We start from the raw sequence: 25,119 nt of genomic DNA on the forward strand, positions 1-25,119 counted from the left end.
TCACAAACCTTCGACGGGACGCTCTGTTGTTGAAACCTGAGTCATTTCAGTGGTGCCTGGAGATAAACAAAAAGATTTTAATGGAATCATAACACCAATGCCGTGTAAATTTAGTAATCACAAATTTTGGTAAATGTGTATTCAACGTAAAACAACAATTGTATACTTGGTATTGATTAACACATTAACTGCCCTAACTTGTAACAAATATTCCTTCAGATGATTAAACACGGAAACTTTGCCACCTACAACGAATTATGAGTATTATGACCACGTTGTAGACCTACTCATTTGTTTCAGGTATTGAGAGTTTCTGAAGAAAAAATCCTCAACTTTCGGATTATATATCTGGCAGCTCGAGAATTCGAAATTCGAAGTAACATGCCACCATAATAGACGAGGTCTTTGTTTCGCTTACCAGGCGATCTGCTTTTTCCGAAGGTTTTTCTAATATCCGTATTTCATAGCAGAACAACAACAAGTGACAATGGACCACTTTCCAGCATTTGTGATTTGTTTTGGACTTCAGAAATATTTTAAATTCATTAATTTACCGTTTGTGACGTTTCTAAAGGATTAAGATCGTAGACACATCGTCGTGATATGAAATGATACCATTTTGATAGTTTGAAATTTGACAGAGAAACAGTCGATAGCCCTTATTAGGCATACAACTGATACTGATACACCACGTTAACCCACCATGGATCACGGCATTTTCAACCATGATGCAATGAAACTACATGTAAGAACACATCATGAATATCATCAAATTTCATACCCAAACCTCGAAAAGAAGATTCCGTTGATAAAGCAGTAGGCGTTGCAGTCGAGTCTGGTGAGATGGGCTGATTGGTGGAGGATGATTCTGACGTCATTGAATAATTAAATACCAAACAAAGTATTGAACAATAACAATGAAAACAACGGTTGCACAGTCCGAAAAACATTATTTAATATAGGTGAAGAACACTACCATGAACATACCACTTATCAATGAAACGTGTATTCAGTTGAGTGCAGAACGCTCAATGAAACTAAATTTCAAACAAACATTAAATAAATGATTCACAAACCTTCGACGGGACGCTCTGTTGTTGAAACCTGAGACATTCCAGTGGTGCCTGGAGATAAACAAAAAGATTTAAATGGAATCATAACACCAGTGCCGTGTAAATTTAGTAATTAAAAAATGTTGGCTATTGTTTATTCAATGTAAAAAAAAAATGCATACTTGGTATGTGATTAACACAATAACTGCCCTACTTGTAACAAATATTCCTTCAGATGATTAAACACGGAAACTTTGCCACCTACAACGAATTATGAGTATTATGACCACGTTGTAGACCTACTCATTTGTTTCAGGTATTAAGAGTTTCTGAAGAAAAAGTCCTCAACTTTCGGATTATATATCTGGCAGCTCGAGAATTCGAAATTCGAAGTAACATGCCACCATAATAGACGAGGTCTTTGTTTCGCTTACCAGGCGATCGCTTTGCCGAAGGTTTTCTAATATCCCGTATTTCATAGCAGAACAATAACAAGTGACAATGGACCACTTTCCAGCATTTGTGATTTGTTGGGGCTTCAGAAATATTTTAAATTCATTAATTTACCGTTTGTGACGTTTCTAAAGGATTAAGATCGTAGACACATCGTCGTGATATAAATGATACCATTTTGATAGTCTTAAATTTGACAGAGAAACAGTCGATAGCCCTTACAAGTATTTACGACAGATTCTAATACACCACGCCAACCCACCATGGATCACGGCATATTCAACCATGATGCAATGAAACTACATGTAAGAACACAACATGAATATCATCAAATTGCATACACTTACCTCGAAAAGAAGATTTCATTGATATAGCAGTAGGCGTTGCGGTCGAGTCTGGTGAGATGGGCTGATTGGTGGAGGATGATCCTGACGTCATTGAATAATTAAATACCAAAAAAGTATTCAACAATAACAATGAAAACAACGGTTGCACAGTCCGCAGAGCATTATTTAATATAGGTGAAGAACACTATCATGAACATACCACTTATCAATGAAACGTGTATTCAGTTGAGTGCAGAACGCTCAATGAAACTAAATTTCAAACAAACATTGGAAATAAATGATTCACAAACCTTCGACGGGACGCTCTGTTGTTGAAACCTGAGACATTCCAGTGGTGCCTGGAGATAAACAAAAAGATTTTAATGGAATCATAACACCAATGCCGTGTAAATTTAGTTATAAACAAATGTTGTCTATTGTTTATCCAATGTAAAAAAAAATGCATAATTGGTATGTGATTAACACAATAACTGCCCTAATTTGTAACAAATATTCCTTCAGATGATTAAACACGGAAACTTTGCCACCTACAACGAATTATGAGTACTATGACCACGTTGTAGACCTACTCATTTGTTTCAGGTATTGAGAATTTCTGAAGAAAAAGTCCTCAACTTTCGGAAATATATCTGGCAGCTCGAGAATTCGAAAATTCGAAGTAACCTGCCACCATAATAGACGAGGTCTTTGTTTCGCTTACCAGGCGATCTGCTTTGCCGAAGGTTTTCTAATATCCCGTATTTCATAGCAGAACAAGAACAAGTGACAATGGACCACTTTCTAGCATTTGTGATTTGTTTGGGACTTCAGAAATATTTAAATTCATTAATTTACCGTTTGTGACGTTTCTAAAGGATTAAGATCGTAGATACATCGTCGTGATATGAAATGATACAATTTTTATAGTTTGAAATTTGATAGAGAAACAGTCGATAACCCTTATAAGGCATACGACTGATTCTGATACATTACGTCAACCCACCATGGATCACGGCATATTCAACCATGATGCAATGAAACTACATGTAAGAACACATCATGAATATCATCAAATTTCATACAGTAACCATGAAAAGAAGATTTCATTGATATAGCAGTAGGCGTTGCAGTCGAGTCTGGTGAGATGGGCTGATTGGTGGAGGATGATCCTGACGTCATTGAATAATCAAATACCAAACAAAGTATTGAACAATAACAATGAAAACAACGGTTGCACAGTCCGAAGAACATTATTTAATATAGGTGAAGAACACTATCATGAACATACCACTTATCAATGAAACGTGTATTCAGTTGAGTGCAAAACGCTCAATGAAACTAAATTTCAAACAAACATTGGAAATAAATGATTCACAAACCTTCGACGGGACGCTCTGTTGTTGAAACCTGAGACATTCCAGTGGTGCCTGGAGATAAACAAAAAGATTTTAATGGAATCATAACACCAATGCCGTGTAAATTTAGTAATAAAAAAATGTTGGCTATTGTTTATTCAATGTAAAAAAAATGCATACTTTGTATGTGATTAACACAATAACTGCCCTAACTTGTAACAAATATTCCCTCGATGATTAAACACGGACACTTTGCCACCTACAACGAATGATGAGTATTATGACCACGTTGTAGACCTACTCATTTGTTTCAGGTATTGAGAATTTCTGAAGAAAAAGTCCTCAACTTTCGGATAATAACATCGGGCAGCTCGAGAATTCGAACATTCGACGTAACATGGCACCATAATAGACGAGGTCCTTTTTTGGCTTACCAGACGATCTGCTTTGCCGAAGGTTTACTAATATCCCGTATTTCATAGCAGAACAATAACAAGTGACAATGGACCACTTTCCAGCATTTGTGATTTGTTTGGGACTTCAGAAATATTTTAAATTCATTAATTCATATACCGTTTGTGACGTTTCTAAAGGATTAAGATCGTAGACACATCGTCGTGATATGACATGATACCATTTTGATAGTTTGAAAATTGACAGAGAAACAGACATTAGCCCTTATAAGGCATACGACTGATTCTGATACACCACGTCAACCCACCATGGATCACGGCATATTCAACCATGATGCAATGAAACTACATGTAAGAACACATCATGAATATCATCAAATTTCATACACTAACCTCGAAAAGAAGATTCCATTGATATAGCTGTAGGCGTTGCGGTCGAGTCTGGTAAGATGGGCTGATTGGTGGAGGATGATCCTGACGTCATTGAATAATCAAATACCAAACAAAGTATTGAACAATAACAATGAAAACAACGGTTGCACAGTCCGAAGAACATTATTTAATATAGGTGAAGAACACTATCATGAACATACCACTCATCAATGAAACGTGTATTCAGTTGAGTGCAAAACGCTCAATGAAACTAAATTTCAAACAAACATTGGAAAAAAATGATTCACAAACCTTCGACGGGACGCTCTGTTGTTGAAACCTGAGACATTCCAGTGGTGCCTGGAGATAAACAAAAAGATTTTAATGGAATCATAACACCAATGCCGTGTAAATTTAGTAAAAAAAAAATGTTGGCTATTGTTTATTCAATGTAAAAAAAATGCATACTTTGTATGTGATTAACACAATAACTGCCCTAACTTGTAACAAATATTCCTTCAGATGATTAAACACGGACACTTTGCCACCTACAACGAATGATGAGTATTATGACCACGTTGTAGACCTACTCATTTGTTTCAGGTATTGAGAGTTTCTGAAGAAAAAGTCCTCAACTTTCGGATAATAACATCTGGCAGCTCGAGAATTCGAACATTCGAAGTAACATGCCACCATAATAGACGAGGTCTTTGTTTCGCTTACCAGGCGATCTGCTTTGCCGAAGGTTTTCTAATATCCCGTATTTCATAGCAGAACAAGAACAAGTGACAATGGACCACTTTCCGGCATTTGTGATATGTTGGGGCTTCAGACATATTTTAAATTCATTAATTTACCGTTTGTGACGTTTCTAAAGGATTAAGATCGTAGACACATCGTCGTGATATGAAATGATACCATTTTGATAGTTTGAAATTTGACAGAGAAACAGTCGATACCCCTTACAAGGCATTTACGACAGATTCTGATACACCACGCCAACCCACCATGGATCACGGCATATTCAACCATGATGCAATGAAACTACATGTAAGAACACATCATGAATATCATCAAATTCATACACTAACCTCGAAAAGAAGATTCCATTGATAAAGCAGTAGGCGTTGCGGTCGAGTCTGGTGAGATGGGCTGATTGGTGGAGGATGATCCTGACGTCGTTGAATAATTAAATACCAAACAAAGTATTCAACAATAACAATGAAAACAACGGTTGCACAGTCCGAAGAACATTATTTAATATAGGTGAAGAACACTACCATGAACATACCACTTATCAATGAAACGTGTATTCAGTTGAGTGCAAAACGCTCAATGAAACTAAATTTCAAACAAACATTGGAAAAAATGATTCACAAACCTTCGACGGGACGCTCTGTTCTTGAAACCTGAGACATCTCAGTGGTGCCTGGAGATAAACAAAAAGATTTTAATGGAATCATAACACCAATGCCGTGTAAATTTAGTTATAAAAAAAAGTTGGCTATTCTTTATTCAATATCAAAAAAAATGCATACTTGGTATGTGATTAACACAATAACTGCCCTAACTTGTAACAAATATTCCTTCAGATGATTAAACACGGAAACTTTGCCACCTACAACGATTATGAGTATTATTGCCACGTTGTAGACCTACTCATTTGTTTCAGGTATTGAAAGTTTCTGAAGAAAAAGTCCTCAACTTTCGTATAATATATCTGGCAGCTCGAGAATTCGAAAATTCGAAGTAACTTGCCACCATAATAGACGAGGTCTTTGTTTCGCTTACCAGGCGATCTGCTTTGCCGAAGGTTTTCTAATATCCCGTATTTCATAGCAGAACAATAACAAGTGACAATGGACCACTTTCCAGCTTTGTGATTTGTTTGGGCTTCAGAAATATTTTAAATTCATTAATTTACCGTTTGTGACGTTTCTAAAGGATTAAGATCGTAGCCACATCGTCGTGATATGAAACGATACCATTTTGAAAGTTTGAAATTTGACAGAGAAACAGTCGATAGCCCTTATTAGGCATACGACTGATACTGATACACCACGTCACCCACCATGGATCACGGCATATTCAACCATGATGCAATGAAACTACAGTAAGAACACATCATAAATATCATCAAATTTTCATTGATAAGGCAGAAGGCGTTGCGGTCGAGTCTGGTGAGATGGGCTGATTGGTGGAGGATGATTCTGACGTCATTGAATAATTAAATACCAAACAAAGTATTGAACAATAACAATGAAAACAACGGTTGCACAGTCCGAAGAACATTATTTAATATAGGTGAAGAACACTACCATAAACATACCACTTATCAATGAAACGTGTATTCAGTTGAGTGCAGAACGATCAATGAAACTAAATTTCAAACAAACATTGGAATTAAATGATTCACAAACCTTCGACGGAACGCTCTGTTGTTGAAACCTGAGACATTCCAGTGGTGCCTGGAGATAAACAAAAAGATTTTAATGGAATCATAACACCACTGCCGTGTAAATTTAGTAATAAAAAAATGTTGGATATTGTTTATTCAATGTAAAAAAAAAATGCATACTTGGTATTTAACACAATAACTGCCCTAACTTGTAACAAATATTCCTTCAGATGATTAAACACGGACACTTTGCCACCTACAACGAATTATGAGTATTATGACCAAGTTGTAGACCTACTCATTTGTTTCAGGTATTGCGAGTTTCTGAAGAAAAAGTCCTCAACTTTCGGATAATAACATCTGGCAGCTCGAGCATTTGAAAATTCGAAGTAACATGGCACCATGATAGACGAGTTGATTTGGATATCACAAATATTTGTAATTCTTCAGTCATTTACCGCTTGTGATGTTTCTCGAGGATTAAGATCGTAGGCATATCGTTGTGATATGAAATGACACAATTTTAAAAGTTTCGAGATTTGACTTAGAAACACTCGATAGCCCTGATTAGGCATACGACTGATTGTGATACACTACGTCAACAGACCTTGCACCAAGACATGTTAAAACTCGATGCTGATGAAAAAGTAAACATAATCAAGAATATAATCAAACTTCTATAGCATCTAAAACAAGATTCCTTCGATAACGCCGTAGGCGTTGCTGTCAAATCTGGTGAGATTGGCTGATTGGTGGAGGATGATTCTGACGTCACTGTTTAATTGAAATGAATGAATGAATGATTAAAAATAGAAATGATAACAACGGTTGGCTTGCAAGAAGAACATATTTTATACAGGCGTCAAACCCTCCCATGAACATACCACTTGTCAATGGAACGTGTACTCAGAAATAAGCTGAATAAAACAAAATGTAAAACAAACATTGGAAGTAAAGGATTTACAAACCTTCGACGGGAAATTCTGTTGTTGAAATTCGAGGTATTTCAGTAGTACCTGCAATTTGATTTGGTGGAATAATAACACCACTGCTGTGTGAATCAATTAATTAACATTATTACAAGTTTCAATTTTGCATTCTTGGTATGTGACGGACATGTTAACTATGTCATGTTAAATTTAACACATATTCCTTGTGATGATAAAACACGGAGACGTGGTCAATGAATACGCATTCTGAGAATTACGACCAGGCTGTAGACCTTCTCATTTTGTTGAGAAAATCTTACTATATGCTTAACAGTTCTGGCAGCTACGGAATGCGAAATCTCAAGCCAAGCACGTCCCAAAATACCCACACCCACAAGAAGTCTATAATATTCTTGTTCAAATAAAGGTATGTCGATAACAAACTTAACCAATATCAAGGAAAATCAATGATGCGGTTATTATTCATTGCAGCTTCAATTTACGCCGCCAAACACTTGATTTTTGCCGACATGACAATGATATTTACCGACAAAACCAAGTTATTTGGTGGATGGTTATTTGGTGGATGTCAAATGGCTTTTTGGAGGGCTAACAATGGAGTAAAAAAGGGCCATTCTGCTAGTTGTAAACACATGCTGAATTGTAGGGCCTAAAAATAATGTAAAGGTGAATGTTTTAAAGTGTGAATGTCTGCAGCCTCAAAATTGGCACACATGGCCAAAACACATAATGGTTCGTTACAAATGGCCACGGCCCTGCTATGGATTTAAATGTATATTTTTGTTTTTAAAATGAAATTTAATTTATAATTGAGGCAAATTGCCGTTTTTGGAGTTTGGCTATTAGTTCTTGCCTTGACTCTTCATGTTTTCCTTCAAATATCCGAGCTATTCGCATTAAAACTAACTTCTCAATTACCTTTGAAAAAGTGAAAACCTAGTGGACCGGAAAAAACTTCAGGCCCATGGTAAGTTACAGGTGCACCTTGCGAAATGTCGACACGGCCTAGGTTTCGAAAAGCCAGATCGGTCCAGTAGACGTATTCATTGTGGAGACCAAGGCTTCGTACATTGAAATTGGAGCTGAAGGCGGCAACTGTAGTGCGACCCGCACCCGTGAGGTCAGAGAATTCAATGACATCATAAAGAAATTAGCCCAGTAGATTCTGTTTGCTGTAAAATAATGACATATGGAATAGTTGACTCATGGAATTTTGTTTTTAATGACAATGATAAAGGATTACTATTTTTATACAGATGTAGGAAGGCTTCTATATCGTGAAAAAAAGAGTTTTTTTGAAGATCGTGAAAATGTTCATCATTATTCTTTCTCTTTCTGGATCTCCCTTACAATGTGTCACATCCATTTGTAGTTACGGTCGCTCCGAGAGCTCGCTTATCCTGGTATGATCAAGTCGAAACTGTTGTTATCCCATGCATCCAATCGTAGGCTAGACCTTTTTAAACCTATCCCTATCAATTGTTCAGTTCCTGCGAAGATTTGCCTCGATAGGACTTTGGTTCTACGCATGTTGGAGTATGGAATGCCTGTTTGGCTCCTACACAGTCGAAACGTGTTGATGCACTACAAACTGTTTGTTTTATTTTTGGACAGAAGGATTATGCCAAATGCTGATAGGCTTCAAACGTAATGCCAACCTAATTTGTGTGGTTTAATGTTATCAAAGAAATTTTGTGGTGTCCACTGTAAAAAAAAATGTGCAAATAAATGCCCAATTTTTACCCAACAAAGGGCGAATAGTTAACAAGTCCAACATTTGGGCAAAATATTGCCCATTTTTATTGGGCACACAAAACACCCAACATTTGGGCAAATGCACATCTTCTAATAGTTGATTAAGTTGGATTACCAAACAACTTGTTAAATTTTCACCCATTTGTTGGGTATTTGATATGTCAGTTGATGCTTAAAAAATAACCCGAACTTTGGGTGATTAGTTTAATCAAGAAATGGTAACAAATATACCCAATTTTGGACCAACTACTGGGCATGTGTCCAAAAAATACTGCCCAACCCCATTGGGCATAGTTTGCTAAATACTTGAGCAAATGTTGTGCCAATTATTGAGCAAATGGTTTCCCCATTATTGGGCAAATTATATCCATTTGTTAAAACCTAAACAAAATTAAATACTTGATCTCATAACCTTGATCACGTGTTTTATTGTGTCGCTGAATCCGAATCACATTTTCAAATAAATAGTAAAACCTTTAAGGACAAATAAACAAAAACATGTTTGGCGTCCCAGCCCTCTTCCTTTTTGGAGGCCTTGTTTTCCTTTCTTTTTTAACCGAAAATATGATAAATTTTAAACAGTGACATAATCATGAATTCTGTGCTCCACTGCTAGACCACTCGTGCCCATATAAAGCTTGTAAGTCATTTCCTAGGTCCAATGACGGCCATTAACAAAAACATACTGGCGGCCATCTTGAAAAATAGCCCGGCCGGGCGGCCATTTTGGAAGGGGAAAAAAGGGCCTACCGCTTCCTTTTTTTTCAAAAAAGCAGGACGCTAAACATGTTTGTTTTATGTGGCCTATTTAAATACTTGTTTTCAACCATACTTGTATACATTGACGTCAACCATATCCTGCATCAAATTAGATCAAAAACCCAATATAACTCACAGCGGGTTATGTTTTGTAATTACGAGTAAAATAGTACTGCTACTACATGTACATTGTCGGCCCATTTTACGGGTCGCCCATATTGATACATGTGCAGAGTCATACACCTATGTGCATTTAATACCGACACTACAGTGAACCATGCAAATGCCTTTATCCGTAATACAAACCATACAATAATTGACACAATATCGAAATAATTTCCAACACAATGGAATCTAATTTGAATCAAACAATCAACACGTAACTGCAAACAGTCTTGTTTAAGTGAAGGCTTTGCTAAGACTCTTCTGACCTACGATCTGCCATGACGACTCTCCCTATGCGCGGTGCATGTAGCAGATCACATGGTAGATGTTGCCACTTATTAGGTGAATTTCGCGCGCTTTCTCTGTTTTTGACCGACTTTTAAGACTTGGGATTAGCGGACCTGCCCAATAACAGGGCAACGTCAATATATTGTCCCCAACGTACGGTTAACTATGGGGTGCTGTGGTCCGATGGTTACGGTGTTCGACTCGTGTACCGTGGTACATGGGTTCGAATCCTGACCGTGGGAACATAGTGCTTGTGCTCCTGAGCAAGGCACTTTACCATTATTGCTTCGTCCTTCGGATGGGACGTAAAGCCATAGGTCCCGTGTGTTGTGTAATGCACGCTAAAGAACCCAGTAACTCTTATCGCTAGGAGAAGGGGATTCTGGCAGTGGCTGCTTAATGCGCCGCAACACCTTGTAAACCATTATTAAAGTGCTACATAATGGTTCTCATTTTTTTATGTTCTTCATTTACCTGTCTCTAATAATAGACATGATTTCCAGCGCCTTGAGTACCTAATTGTTGGTAGGTACGAGCGCTATAAGACTTCGGTATTATTATTATTAACTATTTGTGTTACCCACTTCTTTCGTAAATTATGCTCAACTTTGAAGACTCTTAAAGTATCCAACTTTTGTATTTACCCAACAACGTCGATTAGCCAATAAATGGGGATTTTTTAACTCACAGTTGCGTGGTTTATATTTACCCAACGAATCACTTCCCCAATATTTTTACAGTGATTTAGTCAAACATGTGGTCAATAAGATATCTTGGGGCTTTTAAACATCTATATGCCGGAATGCAGAATCTGCAACTTTTAGCAATTCAACAAATTCTGATTTACCGGTTACAGCGTCCCTCATACCTTGATGTTGGTGCCCCTGCGCACAGGTTTTTGTTGTTGATGAAGGATGGTGTTTTCTTTTCTAATGAATAGTTCAGATTTATGTATTTCAACTTTTTTTTCATAATGGTAGTCCGAATCAATCCCTAGGTTTGCAAAGGTCTCGTTTGTAAAGATTTCTGGTATGGTTCTGTTGTCTAACCCAATCGGACAGTGAAGATTGTATGGTTGAAATGTCATGTTTACAATGGGTGAAGTTTAAGAGGGGCCATCAGGTGAGTTGGGGGCTGTACAAACAAAATTGTTTGTCTTCATTTGGTTAAATGTCATTTCGAAGGATACGAATTGAAAAGAATTAACTAACCTGGAACGTCGAGGGTTAAACCATAAGCAGAAAGGATGCCACTATTGATCAGCACTCGACGATGGTTGCCATTCAGATCAGATCGCTCGATCATGCCCATTAAACTAACTCGGTACGACCAGAACAAAAACCTATAAAAAAACAAATCTTGTTGAATGTCTTCCCGATACATAGCTAAGCTGCTAACCACAAAAAAACGGCACTTATTCAATTATAAATCTTTAAATATTTATGCATCCTTTTGTATTCCTTTGGTTTCATTTACGACTGACCTTACCCGTGATGGGCTCCCCACACATGAACAAAAAGTGTTGTGCTACTTTTTATTTACAACGTCTGGAACCCCCACTCGCATAAAAAAGAGAGAAAATGAAGACCAAATTAAGGTAACCAGACTCTGTGCTATTTGAAAAGATATGGATGATAAGACCCTGTTTTTTTACGCGAAATGCGGCGTATACAGGGTGAGTCAATGAAACCCAATTGGTGCCCCCTGTTGTTGTTTAAAGAAGCTCTTATTGTAGCACTTTCCATATTTAGGATATCAAAGCCCGATTAATAGGCTTTGTTGTAGTGTAAGTGATGTCTCAGCAAAACTATTCACATATAAAAAAAACAAAAAAAAACTAAAAAAAACCCTCAACACTCTCATATGATAACTGGCACTTAATAAATAACAATTATTTAACAACCAACTGCTTCCAATAAAACCAAAATGCTTTAAAATGTCAAGAGTTTACAGTCTTGCCCTGCCTTCTACTTGGCTTCCCTGGAGACTTGTGAGATTATTCTGATATCATTTTCAGGATACTACGTGGTTTCATTTTTTTACTGAATTATCCTGTACCTTGACTGGATTCATGGACACGGTTTAAAAGCAGTGCTTGTGTTTATTATCATGGATCTACAGTGTATTTTACCTTATGTAATTGCTTCCAATAAAGCCTAATGCAAAGTATCCCAGTGTGCGGTAACTTTTTGCAGAGTTTTCTGCCCCGCGAGGCCGTTTGGCCAATTTCTGTCCTGTTTTATTTATTTCGCCTCGCGAGGAGAAAAACTCACTGTGTGCGGCGAGCCTGAACTAAGTGCCGAGCTAAAATGATAAACGAGCCAATGAAATCACGCACTCTGTACATGTGATTGTAATATATGTTGGTGTTTGTCCCCCTTTTGAGTTACGCAAAAGACAAACAAGAATAGCGTGCTTTCTTTGGCGAAGCGAAAGAAATATTTTATTCCGTTGTATGCTATAATAAGGCGACAGATTTTGCTAACTGCGTCCACAATTGGGCGATTCACCTTATTAAGGTGACATTATAACTGTCGCCCTTTTGTGAAATCGACCCTTAGAACAGGGAATTTTATAATCGCAAACTATATCTAGATAAATTCCTCGTCGTCCTATTGGTAAAAATACCGAATTTCGTAGAGAAAGGGTAAGGTAGACTTGGGTTAGGTGACAGTGTAGGTTTGTGCACGAGTCAATAGGAAAGTCGCCTCATTATAGTATTTAGAGTAATTATTATATTTCTGGGTTGAGGTATACAGTACTAAGCGAGGGTTATTATAATTTCCTTGTCCAGTGACCCGTGTTGTGTATTATTGGGATAACTTAAGTTGCGTGAGGATTAATACTTTGTGAGGATTGTCCCTGCTAGATGGTGCAGTTGACTGCGTTATGGTTTTGAGGATTATTGTATAAGGCCAAATTAAAAAAAAATGTTGAGCGTCCCCGAACCCATATAAGTTTTTTTTTTTATAAACCGAAAAAAGGATACATTTTATATAGTGACATCAAATATTTGCCTCTTTGTTTGTTGCATCTGGCCCATTTAAAGCTGGTGTGTTATTTCCTGAGTCCAAGTGGCGGCCACTTAAACAAAAGCTGGAGGCCATTTTGAAAAATACCCCGGTCAGGGGGCCATTTTGGAAGGAAACAAAAACCTCCTCCTTCCTTTTTTTTTTTGGGGGGGGGGGGGTCCGCTCATAAGTCCGACGCCTCATAGGTCCGACGACTCATAGGTCCGGCAGAATTGCATCCCCTAACCAAATAAAGGCCGATATGTCCGACGCCTCAAAGGTCCGACGCTTCATAAGTCCGACGCCTCATAGCTCCGACGCCTCATAGCCCCGACGCTTCGTAAGTCCGACAAATTAAACGCCTCATTTTTCCGTTGTCGGACTTTTGAGGCGTCGGACTTATGAGGCGTCGGACCTATGAGGCGGAATAAATAAATTGTATGCCTCATAAGTCCGACGCCTCATAAGTCCGAAATTTCGGACTTATGAGGCGTCGGACCTATGAGGCGTTGGACTTATGAACGACCCCTTTTAAAATTAAACGGCCCCTAATTAAATTGTGTTCCTCATAAGTGGTGCAGTTGACCCCCAGAGGGTTATTAAATGCGAGGGTTATTTGTGTGTAATTAATCACCTTTGTATATTATTGTTAAAGCTGTGATTATTGAACAAACCAAATTGATAAAAGTGATTCTTGAATAAATCTTATTATGAGAGTTATTTACGTTTCCGCGAGGTTTATTGAAATTCACTCTGCGGTTTATTAGTATTAATTATATTACTGTTATTCTATTTCAAGTAATCACTGAATCCCAGAGCGGTGGTATATGTTCAACAAACGAACAGCCCTTAGGCTTAGTCCGCCGTTCATTAATTATCCCCCTTGCGTCTGGGTAACCGCTCATCCTTGTTTGAGGTTAATAAATATTTTGTTCGTGGGATATTTTGTTTGCCAGTCTGTGTCTTGGGATGAATAAAACCAGTCCCTTTGAGTTTTCCTTTCCCCTTTCCCCTGTCCCACGTCGCCACAATATCACGACCTGTATTTAATATATTGGTGAATAAAAAGCAACGAACACAAAAAGACTGAAACGTGCTTATGTGGAACAATGACCTTCACAAATAATTAAAGCACACCCTTTGTAACAAATGAAAACGAATGTTCTTGAATGGTAAGCTGAATACCTGACCCTATACGTTCAATCACCAGGGGCATGACTTTACCATTTTTACAATGAAAAGGCTTTTTTCAACTCCAAAAATGGGCCTTGATTAACAGGTAATATTAGGGACATTTGTGACATAATCACTTAAAGGTGGTTGGTAATGGTTTAAGTTTGAATGTCACAAACCCGTGGGCCGGGTCTGGTTTTAGTTTTCAACAAAAAAAATGCAATTTCGTGGGCCAATTTTAGGGGGGGAAACGGATAAAATCTCTGGAGTGCAGTGTGACATGAGGCCAAAAGCACCCCCGCCCCTCCTCGCACATATTACCCATTGGTAGAGTCCACAACAAGCCCACGGAGAAACACGGAAGAAATCGTATTTGTCAAATCCAGGACAACGGAGCGGTTTTGTCCATCCAAGGTAGCTCGCTCAATCAGATCTGCAGATCCGTCATTCATCCAATACAACACACGATTCTCAACATCAAGGTGGAAGACCCTAACTGTAACTGAAAAGCGAAAACAATTGAATTTATTCCATAGTGTCCGGTTTTATGACGTCACAACATCGATATATCAAGATGGTACATTATTTGCAGAGGGATTTTTTTTTTGAATAAGGGATATGAATTAAAATATGTTTGTGCTGGCGGGTTCACGAACGTGTCTTCGTTCAATTCTTAATAACTTGTACTATTTACAAAGTCAGTCGCATCGGGGGCCGAACGATAGTCGGAAGGTCCGATAGTCCGAAGGTTCTTTACTCCGAAGGTTAAATAGTCCCAATGCACACAATTTCCATAAAAGAGGGTTTGTTAATCCGGAAATGAAATGAGGTTCATTGATCCGAACATTTGATGCAATAGTCCGAAGGTTCATTAGTCCGAAGGTTCATTAGTCCGAAGGTTCATTAGTCCGAAGGTTCGAAAGTCTGAATTTAGAATAAGGTTAATCAGTCCGAAGGTTCAATAGTCCGAAACGAAAATAAGGTTCAATAGTCCGAAGGTTTATTATTCCAAATTGACAATAAGGTTCGATAATCCGAAGAGACTATAAAGTCCGATAGGTCTATTCGGACTATCGAACCTTCGGATACATTAACCTCATTATATTTTCGGGACTAATGGGCCCTTCGGACTATCGAACCTTCGCATTATCGAACCTTCGGACTATTGAACCTTCGGACTAACATCGGACTAATGACGCTTTGGACTAATGAACCCCCGGACTATCGACTATCGACTATCGGGCTGTAACCGTCGCATCACGAACCGATGTATCGTGTACACACAGTACATTTAGGATAAGTCACTTCGAGGTGCATCTGAGGAGTAAATATCCAATTGTATTAATTTCATTTAGTTGAGAACAAAACAGATGATAATTTTTTTTTATTCTGCCGTTTGTTCGGATGACGGCATCCTTGTGATTGAGTATATTTGTAATCAGTCATCGTCTAGACCTCGATATCAGCTTTCAACAAGTTGGATAGATCAAAATTTCTAAACTTTGACCAGCTGTTAATCCTATCGACTAATATGTCATCATATCTGAGATAATATACTTGTTTTCAAATTAGGTCTTTACATCATGTGGTTAAGGTCTTTACTACATGAATTGTTACAAAGCTACATAACCGGATATATGTTACAAAAACGCATTGTTGAAGTGGAAAATCCTTCACGGTTAATAGTTAATCCAATTCCAGGCAGCATTATTGGACTTTCCTACTTTGTTTTTGATTGGGTGAAATTATCGGTTGTTCAAAAATCGTGATCTTACCGCCGTCTGAAACCACAACTTCAACACCACTTCCGTTCAAAAAGGCACGACTGATAGAAACAAAATCAGCCCAGTACACCATACCGTCTTCAGGGTCGTAGTCAACGTCATAGGTTCTTTGTGCTTTCGCCTCAAGCTCAGGGATATGGATGAGGGTAAAATTGAAGGTGTCCGTGGGTGCAACATAAATCCTCGGAGGGTCGGGACTGGCCACCAATACCATGTCTAAAAGAAATCATATGATAACAAGATGAACACAAAGGTTTAATATTTCATATTGTTTCCAGTTTTAATCGCCCACTGATGGCTGGAAAAAAGTTGACATCTATATATTTATTCATTTATTTATTTAAACTTGTATAGACACGGTAACTCATTCAACCAAATTTTTTTTTTTCTTGTTGCATAAAAACATGTAAACTGGACAATACACAAAATAGAATCAGTAATTCAAAACATATATAAAACAAAATGAGACATTAACCACCCGTGCTTCCTATCACCAGAATATACACGAACATACGAAGACATTGCAGCGGAAGTCGTTTTGTATTACGCGTAAATAACAGTGTTTAGGGGACACAACCCATTCCCTTTTGCTCTGAATAGATGAATAGAAGTTCCCTGGACACGCATATCGAAGATTGAAGCATTCTGGCAATTTTCAAATTGGTTAACCATTGATTTGCCAAAAGTGATACAAGTCGAAAACCACCCCCCCCCCCTCCAACTGCTATCACCAAACACTCAGCATGAGTCAGTTGACTGTGTATTTGGCTATTTTGGGGTCAGGATCGACTGTTAACAGCCGTTGTTTACATTCAGCTACTGGGACAGCCCCAATACATAGTATTCATAACATGACGTCACGATTATCCGGATTAGCAGCCGCCGCCATTTTGTGTGTCAAATTTCGCATTGGCCTATACACAACACAACAGTGGCATTTACTAGCAGCAGATATCGTACTTAAACAGCAGATATCGTACTTAAAAATACTCATCTTGGAGAGAAAATGCCACACACTTGTGTCGTTCATGGGTGCAGAAACAGATCTGATCCCTCAGTGAAGAGGGGGTTCTTTGCGTTCCCGACAATTAAACAGTGAATTAAACATGTTGCAGGACCCAAAATTCGCTCTTTCATGAATAGATTTTTGAGTGACGTCCTTCAAGAAGTTCAGAATCTAGTTTCTAGACTCCACTACTGTGAATTCATTTAGTTTGATGAGGAATTAAGAGAATTGGAAATATTTCTCAGTCCAAATTTAATAACGCCTCTACAGCTTTTTAGATAAGCCTGTAAGAGGGAAAATGTAGAGGGTGGGAAACAAAATTATTTCCACTAAAAATACAAGCACCATATGTGCTTGTACAACACGCTTTTCACTATGCCACATTCATTCGTTTCAAACAGAAAATGTGTCTTCTGTGGCTATGTTGCAGATAATACTGTACATGGTGTACATGTAGGTTCACATACATGTGCTCATATACATGATCATGAGAATGCTCCATGACTTTTTAGCTTAAAAGTAAGAAGTGAGATGAATTTTTGGCTTAATATACAACTTCAAAAACCAAAGCAAAATTCTTGTAAATTTGCATTTTAAGCACAACAGACAGTGGTCACAAAAGTTGTACTTAATACCATAAAGCTATAAAGCTCTTCAGAAAACCTCCCTGATTGAAATCTTAAGGTTATACTCGTTTCTTTCATATTTACTGAGGTTCGTATAGACACTTCAATCAGGTTCTCTATGGGCCCTCAATGAAAATCACATTTACATATTTGAAATAGCACGAGTGTTTCTAATGAATATATCTGGTGGTGAATATTTACAATTTTTGTTTTCTAGGAAAACCTGCAGGTTTGTACCAGAAGAACCTTCCAGACTGAGCTCCCCCATTGAAGCTCTATGCAGAATCTCAGATCAAGACAACCTCTTCTATGCATAATGACTTAGAGCGATATCAACGAGTCTGCAAGCGACAGGCAAAACGAGATCAACATGCTAGGGCAGAGGCACTGTTTGAATTATCGCATAAAGCAACAGATGTTACCCCCTGCAGATCCCCAGAAGTTGTTTCACCATGTGTTTCTGCACCTATTAGTTCAAGTGTATGTCAGCCAGTGCCCCATGATGAAGTGACTGATGAACAACTAAGTGTGTCATGTGAGGACCTGTACCAGCAAACAGTTGCTGAATGCCAGAGGCTGACTACTGAAAATATGGAACTGAAGGAGAAGCTGATGGAAACCAATGTTTCTGAGGATTCTTTCAAACATGATAACAAGAAATTGATTTACTACACTGGACTACCGGTTGTTTTTTTTAACTCTCATGGCTCTGTTTGATTTTGTTAAACCATATATTTCTGATAGCAAGAGAAATGCTTTGACTTAGCTTCAAAAACTTATCCTTGTTTTGATGAAACTACGACTCAATTTACCCATGCAGGATCTCGCTTACATATTTCATATATTCCAAGCCACTGCATCCAGGGTTTTTCTTTCTGTCTTTCATGTACTTTACATGCGGCTTAAAGTACTTATTGTTTGGCCAGAGAAAGAACAGCTAAAGGAAACAATGCCAATGACATTCAGGCAACATTTTGCTGAGAAAGTGGCAGTCATTGTAGATCGTTTTGATGACTTCCCAGCCAGCCAGCCAGCACTAAATACTCATTCATAAATACCTAGGACACTTAACCAATTCCTACTGGTCGAAAGCTCGTCACGTGGCAGGTCTTAAACGGAGGATAAAGACATGGCTAGCTTGTCTTAAACATTTTTCCAGTGTCACATGAAATGTTGACTCATAAACATTCAGTGCTTCTTACCGTTTTTTGGGTTGAACATTCACAATCCTCACAAATGCTTGCGCAATACTACCCGCGAGTCAGTATTTTATAGTCCTAAATTCACAGCAAAACGCCCCAAGTGCTTTCCTCTGCGCGACGTCACGCATTACGCGCGGCGCGCGCGCCAATCTCCATGAATAGGAGTTGTTTACATCTGATCCGCGAGTGAGACACGCTATTTTTAGCTAGAGGGGTGTTTCAAAAAACATGAAGTGAACTTTTTGAACAAAAACGGTTTTTTTAGTGAAAAGTTTTGATTTGTTTAACCGAAAAAGTATTTATGAATGGGAATAAAATTTAATAATGTGCTTAGTCGGTATTAATCACTCTGTTTAAGACCGCTTGGAGTCTTGGTGCTGATAATTACTTATTATTATCAGCACCAAGACTCCAAGCGGTCTTAAACAGAGTGATTAAAACCTCCGAAGCACACTTTATTTCCTGATTGAAACTCTAACAGATATGTTATTACATTATGTTTTTACACTTTTTGTTTTACACATTTCTTTTCAGCTCTAAATTGGGATTTCATGTAAATTTCAAGGATAACAGACCGGAGGTTGTAGGAACAACAACACGGTGGTGGGCTCTTGATTTTCGCAAGCTTCGCCACACACATCAACTACAAATGCATTTTTGACTTTGTCAACATGCCGCTAGAGGAAGACCTAACATTTTAAGACGAAACCTGTATTGTTTTTTTTGTAAATTACAGCCTAGGCAGAGACTCACATTGTTGAAAGCAATTTCACATCTGCTGCCAATTTCAAATTAAAACCACTGCCGGTTTAATATTTGGCTTTTTAAAACATGTCGATAGAGGACGCTCTCAAATTTTATGACGCCACTTGTAGTATTTTTGGCAAAGTACAGCCTAGGCAACGACGCACGTCGTCGAAAGCAAGTTCACATCTTTTGCAAACAACCACAAGGTTTTAATTGCCATAAAAAAAATCAAATCTCTAACATTTGAGTTTATGTTGTTTTTCAAATATTAGATATTTGGTTGCTTGAAATACGGTAAATGATGACGTCATCGTGACGTCATTACCAGAAAGCTCGAGGGCTATGTTAACTATGCTATTTCAAGCAAAAATTTGGATTTTACCTCTTGCTGTTGATTTTTCAGCATTTTTTTTTAAGGTTTTATGTTTTTTTCATTATAACTTCCTGTCTGATGACGTAATCATTTTTTTTTTGCGCCTGCATCCGATTTCACGAAGCGCTGCGACGCGTCGCAACTCGAGTTACGACGTGTAACACTTCGCAACTCGCGACGCGTTGTATCTTCCGTTTCACGAAAGTTGCGATGTGTTGAACGCGTCGTAAGTTCCTTGACAACGGCTTAAAACACGTCGCAAGTTAAGACGTGTCTATTGGTCGTCGCAAAATAAGAAGAGTCATTTCTAAGCCAGTTTTATGCCATAAACATTACATTAACGAGATTATAATACCGAGGCAATGTGTGTAAAGTTGTAAATAGAAAATTCATTGCATAATTATGAATTAGACCGGAATATTAGGGTTGAAATTTCAAAGTAGCTATACAGTCCACTGACAGCTTGTTTTCCTTCAAAATTGCATCGCACGGCCGCCATTTTGTTTTACGTTTTAACAAATTTCGAACTGAGATCCGACGACTCTTTGTTGAAAATCAGATGACTATTTACTGTACGCTGACTAAATACATAAAACAGTCATCGAGTTGTGCTATAAATACACCTACGACGCGTCGCACTTACGACGTGTTTCGTGAAATGGATCGCAGGACGCGTCGCAGCTGCGACGCATCGTAGAGATACGACGCGTCGCATCGCTGCGATGCATCGTAAGTTACGAAGAGTTTGATGAAATCGGGTGCTGGTCTTGTCTGCATTAAAGTCATCGTGTAATAGTACTTTAAAGGGAATATACATCATTTGCTTTTGCTGTAATTTTCAGAAATGGATGGAATTGGGGGGTTGGAAATATAAAGCAAATATAGTTACACTGACTTTTTTTGAGGTTTTGGGTTCGAAAATGCTATAAAAACCAAGAAAAACAATCATTTTCCTGTAGTCTGGTTCCCTGACTCCATATAAGAAGAAACAGAGCAGTTTACATACATTGGGGAATTGTAAGGTCAGGGAACCAGTCTAGCTGGCTTGTACCCGTTCAAAGGTGTGTAATCGATTGCAAACAAGTGCGATGGTCAATTGGGGCCAGTATTTGAAAAAAAGCCAGTTTTTTTCCAATCGGCCGACCAGCGTTGGAAATTGATACAAAAATACCTCTTTTCTTGAAAATGACAGTATACCAGGTGCCATGATTTTACAGGATGCTTTTCACTGTCATCACTAACAGTCCAGCAAGGTTTTTCAGAATGATTTGGTAGTTTTATTTTTTGATGTTTGCAAATGTTGTATTTTCCCTTTAAAGCGATTACCGCAAACTTCGCCACACACATCTACTGTAAATGCGTTTTGGGCTTTTGTAACTTGCCGCTAGAGGGCGCTCAAACATCTTATGAAGTCAACAATATTTTTGTGTGTAAAGTTCCACCTAGGCACAAACTAACACCGTCGAAAGCAAGTTCACATCTTCATCTACTTTCAAAATATCAGGCACTTCCGGTTTCGACCAGAAGGAAGGGTCACGTGATTTGACGCCAAAGAGATAAAATGAAGATCATGTATTAAAGCGCGGGTGATAATTGGGATGAAAATCTAAATTTTGGAATATCGCGCCTACTTCAGAGGTGATGCATTGGGTCATTTTGGGGATATTTTGTATAGGAAGTGGGTATCTAGCATGAAAAAAAAACCCACCCCACCCAAAAAACTAAATCTGCACTGCACGCACTGTGGACAGTGGGTGTAATTGCGAAATGAATGCCTTTTTTTTTCCATTTTAATCCATTTGGCATAGTTTATATTGAACACACCACTGAAGTCATTAAGACTTTCATAGATGAGCACATAACTGACAATTTAATATATTAAGAACATTATTAATGCACTAATGTCACTAAATATCACAGACAGTCGGGCCATAGAAATACATGTTCCTAAAGTAAAGCTATTCATTGAGGGATTGCCACTGGTCAATCATAAACCTCTACCGGTAGGTATTTTTTAGACTACAGGGATGTACATCTTCAAGACTTCATACATTTTCATAACAGGGACAGAAATTTATCACAAATTTGTGCCTTGTTGTGAACATGTATCAAGTCGCATTTCAATTTCATAAATAAAATAGGTTGCTTAAGTGTTGAATGATACCAATTCTACATTGAATAAGTAATATAAATGGACCAAGAGCTGGATTAATCATAAGAATGAAAGTAGTATGATTCAAGAATGTCCATCCATGTCCGTCTTTTCATCTTAAAGATGGCATAGTAATTTCATGCATATCCATTGAATTAGCTGACTTATTTATCAATGCAATCACGAATAATACAGGAATGTTTATACAAAAATTAAAAAAAAGCAAAAGACCTGCTTTGAAATCCACCCCCCATGTCTCACCAAGGGGGTCAATCGCTTCTCAAAAGTGGGGGGAACATACCTTGATCGAAATGCGATCGCAAAGCGCGAAGCCCTAACGGTGTGGGGTCCGGGAAACTTTTTGAATTCTAGACGATCTGTGGTGCTATCTGAGGCAATTTTTGACAATTAAAACACATTTGTGTGAGCAAAAGATCATATTTTAAACATTATTTGTTCAAGTTTGAAGTCATTGAATCAGCTTTTCTGAGCTTAATTTGGCTACAATTTTCATCCGGGGACGAACAAAATAGGGGGGGGGGTACAAATGATATGATTGTTAGGAGGGGATCTCCCCCCCCCCCTAGTGCGCATAATTTTCGGTTAGAACAGCACCCCCATCGGCAGATGGTACCAGCCCCCCTCCCCCCCCCCCGCTCAATTTGATTTTACGGAGGCCAAGTGAACTGTGGAAAAAATGTGTCTGTATATATACATTTCAGCCTGGATGTGCAAGTGCCCTTTTCAAGACATTGTTATCCCCCCCCCCCCAATATACATGTAAATTTATGCCCTTGCTATGCTCCTGTTGCCTATTTCAGGCTGTTGTGCCTGAATGTTTCCAATTTGAAATAATAAGTCTTTATTCATCATTACTACAACATGACTAGGCAGGGTATGAACAGCAGAATACTCGAATAGCCAGAAAAAAAGGCCATTTTGGGGTTCATTTTGAATTTGAAGGGGTGGGGGTTATTTAAGAGATACAGTATTAGTTTTGGTGTCAAAAGTCTTGTATTGACGGTGTTAACCATTTTCCAGATGGGCGTCTTCACATTTTGACATTGGACTTTACCACCCCCTCTATCATGTATTATTATATCAATTCCTGTAAAATTCAAGGTTCGGTCTCTCACGGGTGATTTCTTATTGATTTTCAAAGACTAAAATTATTAATCTATCAAGTGACGTCACGTGATCCATGATGACGTCATAATGACGTTATTACAAAAAAGCACATCTTCAGTAGGTTGGGCATTTATGTATTGACAATTGAAGTTCATATATGTTTCATTTTGACAAAAAGTTCTGGAAACGAATTTGTCCTGGAGAATAATAATAATAGTAAATTCATAGAATAACAATAGGTGTTGGACTAAGTCTTATGCTTGGAATCGTTTTCAGGTGAATTCCATCAGGTTGAGCCGTTATATCTTTACAGGAGTCAATAGGTGTTTTTTTCTTTCTTTTTTTTCTACTGCAAAACCTTATCTTGTTGGCCGTTTATGCGCAGTCAAGAAGTTGTCATACCAAATTCGCATCAACATCGATCGGAACAGTTTACATTATTGCTGCTATGGATCAATAATAATTACATTGAACTTACTATTGTCGGGCCTGAGAGCAACATCGTCTATAGCAATATTGGAAGAAGAATCCGTTCCGCGTACTGCTTCAATTACGATTCTGAATTCGGGAGGTGTGTCTGGGAGCATTATCTCTGCCTGAAGCCACGTTGTGCTGTTTGTCTGTTGCCCGTTCATATTGAAGATACGCAGACCCTCACTGATACTCCCATTTATAGGTGTTTGATACACATTAAGGCTACCTGAAAGGTCAAATGAACATGTTCACATAAACAGCCACATGTTCGAGAATACGGGACTTCCAGAAACAGCCTCAAATAAAATGCAATACTGTGAAACAGTCTCATTAAAGACAATTTTATTTTGGTTTACAGCTCTAGCGCTGTCGTCATCAAAGTCTGAGTAAAACATTGTGTATTTTTTTTCGAGAATTTAATGACCGTGACTCTCAGCTACGTCAGCCCAATAGAGTAGATCAGCCCCTTTTGTGGTGCTTTGGAAAGGGGTCCTTAAAGGAAGGCTGTGGTAGAAATGATTTGAAGCTTTTGACAGAAAGTCAGTTTGGAAAAAGAAGATACACAAACACAAGAGCAATAAATGCTTCTGGTCGGTGTATAGCTTATTTAAATTTAAAAAAATGTTTCTTTTGTAAAAGTAAACATATCCCTTACCGATGCCGCTGCCAAACATGTTGTACCAGAAAGTCAGCATCCAGCAGATATATGCCCTTTGAGACATGACAGGACTCGTCAATATAGCTTTTGCTCCCTCTGATATGTCGGTTCCACTTGCATACAGGTACGTCATATTAGAAGCTGCGCAATAGAGGTGTTAAAATCGAGAAACAAATTGTGTATTTGCAAAACCCTTTTTTTTTTACAAAGAATTGTTACTGCACATTTTACAAACGATTGAAGACATTTGACCTCAAAGAAGCCAACTATCGCACATGGTAGAATTGAGGTACCACAGTTTTGAAAATAGATCTTGACACGAAGTAATATGTCCCCTCGTTCATATCCTCTCGTGTTCAAAAGATGATCTAGGCCAAAGGGAAAAAAACGTCTTACTTCCAAATCTGTCAACAGAAGGTCCGGTGTCGCTCAGGTCGCTGCTTCCAACTCCAATCAACCACTCCCAGACAGTGTGTGCTGCCTGCTGCCACCCACACAT

The 25,119-nt window shown here is 38.2% G+C and overlaps 1 protein-coding gene across 1 annotated transcript; it reads right to left on the reverse strand.

The window, feature by feature from the left end:
* LOC119735038 (neuropilin-1a-like) lies at positions 1–25,119 on the reverse strand. Its single transcript, XM_038208726.1, has 8 exons — positions 25,017–25,119; positions 24,618–24,761; positions 23,967–24,188; positions 16,246–16,470; positions 5,353–5,400; positions 1,853–1,933; positions 1,077–1,124; positions 1–56 (listed from the first exon to the last, which is right to left on the reverse strand). The coding sequence occupies exons 1-8, from the start codon at positions 25,117–25,119 to the stop codon at positions 1–3; spliced, it is 927 nt and encodes a 308-aa protein (XP_038064654.1).

The sequence above is a fragment of the Patiria miniata genome, unplaced genomic scaffold (assembly GCF_015706575.1).
Source record: "Patiria miniata isolate m_02_andy unplaced genomic scaffold, ASM1570657v1 HiC_scaffold_28, whole genome shotgun sequence".
Taxonomy (NCBI): Eukaryota; Metazoa; Echinodermata; class Asteroidea; order Valvatida; family Asterinidae; genus Patiria; species Patiria miniata.

Excerpts from the sequence above, each read along its gene's own strand:
- LOC119735038 (XM_038208726.1), bottom strand. The coding sequence starts at position 25,119 with ATGTGTGGGTGGCAGCAGGCAGCACACACTGTCTGGGAGTGGTTGATT. Across the intron at positions 24,762-25,016 it reads TTCTGTTGACAGATTTGGAA|CTTCTAATATGACGTACCTG; the intron begins GTAAGACGTTTT and ends TCTATTGCGCAG. Across the intron at positions 1,125-1,852 it reads AATGAAATCTTCTTTTCGAG|GCACCACTGGAATGTCTCAG; the intron begins GTAAGTGTATGC and ends GTTTATCTCCAG.